Source organism: Austrofundulus limnaeus, unplaced genomic scaffold, assembly GCF_001266775.1.
Source record: "Austrofundulus limnaeus strain Quisiro unplaced genomic scaffold, Austrofundulus_limnaeus-1.0 Scaffold191, whole genome shotgun sequence".
Lineage (NCBI taxonomy): Eukaryota > Metazoa > Chordata > Actinopteri > Cyprinodontiformes > Rivulidae > Austrofundulus > Austrofundulus limnaeus.
The window spans coordinates 92,350-95,870 of NW_013952593.1; the positions used below are offsets into that span (position 1 = coordinate 92,350).

The 3,521-nt window shown below is 33.3% G+C and overlaps 1 protein-coding gene across 1 annotated transcript in view; it reads right to left on the reverse strand.

Moving 5' to 3' along the window:
• Window positions 1-3,521, reverse strand: part of LOC106524543 (leucine-rich repeat-containing protein 16B) — a gene marked incomplete at both ends in the record, with an annotated part of 39,145 nt that overhangs the window by 21,764 nt on the left and 13,860 nt on the right. Inside the window, 1 exon segment of the mRNA XM_014018385.1 lies at window positions 1,651-1,717. Within this exon segment, the coding sequence (XP_013873839.1) occupies window positions 1,651-1,717 (67 nt within the window).

The window sequence follows — 3,521 nt, forward strand, 5'->3', positions numbered from 1 at the left end:
CCACTCCTGAATTTTGTTCGTATCTGAAAAAAATCTTAGAATACGAAAACATTGGTGAATGCCACAAATTCTCCTAAATCACTCGTACGCACAACAAGAACAAATCTGTGCGTACAAACGGTTCTAGCATGAGGCCCATTGTTTTTGGTCTGGACTGTAAAAAATTGTGCCTTTTGGAGAACGCTGTTCTAATCCTTGGAAAATCATATATACATAAATCCAAATGTAAGAAAATGTCTTCTAAGTTTTGTGTATTTCTCAATGAGTTTCTATGTTATGTAAAAGCCCTTATAAAATAATGGYAAATCCTAATGTTAGGAATCTTCTCAACGTTATTGTAGACAAGGGGTTCTTAACCTTTTTGACCCAATTTGTTGAACATAAAGTGACAAGAGGTCCAGTCAGACATTACCAATGTATGGATCAAAATGATAATTATTCAAAATCTTGGTTTAATTTGTGTTGTATTTGCATTATAACTAAATAAAATACACTTACAGATTAAAAGTAAAACTCCTGTCAAATAATCACAAGACATGATTATAACAAACATTTTTATATTGTAACCTGCCCATAACAATTATTTGAACAAATACAAAGGTCAGTCAACAGACCACTCAGGTTTATCAACACAAAAATAACCCATCCATCCATTTTCTGTACACGCTTCTTCCTTTCAAGGTTGCGTGGGTCACTGGTGCCCATATCCAGCTGTCCGAGGGGTGGGGTACACCCTGGACAGGTCGCAAGTCCATCACAGACAAAAATGTTTTTTTTTTAACATGAACAACAACAAAAATAGACAATTCAATGAATAAAATTGTGATCATAAAATAAATACAAAAAATATTTTATGTAAATGTTTCAAATAAAAAAACTGTAAAAATAAATTTGATAAAGTGTAAATGAAAATAAAGTCTTTTTAAACTTTTGCATAGAACCAGAAGCTGCTCTTCATATTAGTGACAAACAATAACAGTAACAACAGCTTTTTTGACAAAATTGTTAAAAATAAATTACAAAAAATAATTTGATAAAGTGCAAATTGAATATAGTTGTATCTGCAACTGTATTTGATAATGTCTTGAACTTTTAAAATATTGCATGATAGAACCAGAAGCTGCTCTTCATATTAGTGACAAACTTTGACCTTTTTTGATGGGTTACCTTCAATTTTGCTTCTACTTTTAATTTAAAATAAGTTTCCATTCTCGGCAGGTTTCTAAGGTTCTTCTTCTACATATTAAAAAAGTTGTTAAACATCTGAGTGGTGCACTACTGCTACTAGTGGTGAGAAAGTGTATTGCACCTTATTCTAAATCAATGCGGTCTCGCGGCCCTCTGTGGCCCAAAGTTAAAAACTGTTGTTCTTTTGAGGCCCTCAYGGTTGCGCTCGCGGCCCAAGGCCCATAGGTTAAGAATCTCTGTTGTAGAATATAATTAAGCAGTTTTGTAGGCCGAAACCATCCTGTGTTTTCTTCTTTCTTTCCTATTTATTTATTTTCTCCTTTATTAGATTATTGTCTGTTTTGCACCTATGCCTCTAATTTCTGATTTGTATTTGAATATTTATTTGTATTACTGCCTTGTTGTTTGTATAAATCTATAAATATAAAAACAAGTGAGGTGAGGAAACTCAGGAGAACTCACTCAGCCTGGTGGAGACGGGTCGGATTCTTCTGGTTCTGGAGCTGCGCTTCTTAATAGCAATTGTGTCCTGAGAGGAAAAACAAAAACAAACTAGAGAAATTGCATTTCCTGTGAAAATGCTAGTGTGAATGCTTCTTGCTGAAAATGTACGCTGAACACTGCTGAAATCGAACAGAAAAATTTTAATAGCAAAAGTGTTATTGCAAGTTCAAATTGTAATAGTTGAAAGAAGCTAAAAAGGCTAACTTTGCAGAAAAAAAGCAAAAAACATAATTGAAAAAGCAGAAAAAAGCTAAAAGCTAAAATAGCTAAAAACATCAGAAAACATCTGTAAGAAGCATAAATATCACAAATTCGCAGAAAAAAGCTCAAACAGTAGAAAAAAGCAAAAAGAGTAGCAAAAGGAAGCAGATCTAAAGTTTAATGCTAAAATTAGCATAAAATAAGTTAAATGTAGCAGCCACAAGTTGTAATTAGAACCCAAATAATGGAAAAAATGTAACATTAGCAGCAAAAAAGCAAAAATGTACAAAACAGTGTCAATTTGTAGTTAAAAAACTAAAACAGCCAAAATTTTCTGTAAAATACTTCAAAAGTAGCTGGAAATTCTGTAATTAGCATAATGAAAGCATAATGAGTTTAAAGGTTGCAGAACTTAGCAGAAAAAGTTATGTTAGCTAAAAAAAAATCTGTGTACTTAGCTTAAACAGCTAGCTTTAGCTAATAACAGCTAAAAATTTGCTATTGTTTCAGCAAATAAATGCAAATAGCAGAATGCACCTGTAAGGAGCAGAATTAGCACAAATTAGCAGAAAAAAGCACAAAAAAGGCAGAATAGCAGAAAGAGGATAGCAGAAAATAGCTAAAATTAGCAAAAACGTAGCAAAAAATTAAGACAGGGAAGTTAAAAAGAGCTGTACCAGACCAAAAGGTGTAAGGATCTGTAAAGATTTAGAAACATTTTAAAGGATTTTAAGTATGTTGAAAACAGCTCCATTCATTTTCAATGGCAAAAATGTGGCTAAAAAAGTGAAATAGCTGAAAAAGTAGAAACAGCTGAAAAACCAAAAGTCATAGCAGGATTGTCATAAATGAGCTGAACGTTTTGATATATGCTTTGTTGAAATAGAACAAAAATTGTGGAACGAGTCAGTTGCCAAAAAACGTACAGAAGAAAATATGATAATATGAAAGATAAAATCTGAGAAAAACACAGATCAGTACTTTTATCAGTCGAGGATGATCAAATTGAGCTAACTAAAACCATGATGAACCACAGTTATATAAATGACTGAGATGAAAAAACACTGAAAAGAAAGAACTGAGTGAGATTAAAATTAGGACGAGCTCTTTGATTTTGTATTTTCTTCTAAACACACACACTGTGAGGTAAATCTGATGGTAACTTTGTGAAAGAGTGTTTAAGGCAAAGCATATCAAAATGTTTTTATCTTTTAAAGTTTTCACATAAACATCATGAGTGGATGAAGATCATCATGTTTCTGTTATTCCTTCAGTTTACCTGCTGGCTGAAAAATACCAAACTACTCTTTATCACCTGGTGGTAAAGAACTACATAACGTAGTGGGTTTCCCAGGAGCTCGGCACAGTGTGTCTGAGAGGCTATGAAGTGTGTTTGAAAAAAACGAACACCGAACAACCATGAGACCGTGCGTCGTCTGGTCAGCTGATGAGCGACCAAACTGAAGCCTTTAGATCAGTGTTTCCCAAAGTTGGGGTCAGGACCCAAAGTGGGGTCCCGAAACATCAAGGTGAGGTCCTGAAAAGATTTTCGGAATTAATTACATTTTTGTCTTAGTTGTTACAAAGGAGTGAGGTTAGTGTATTTAAAATGGATAAATGTAGTATAA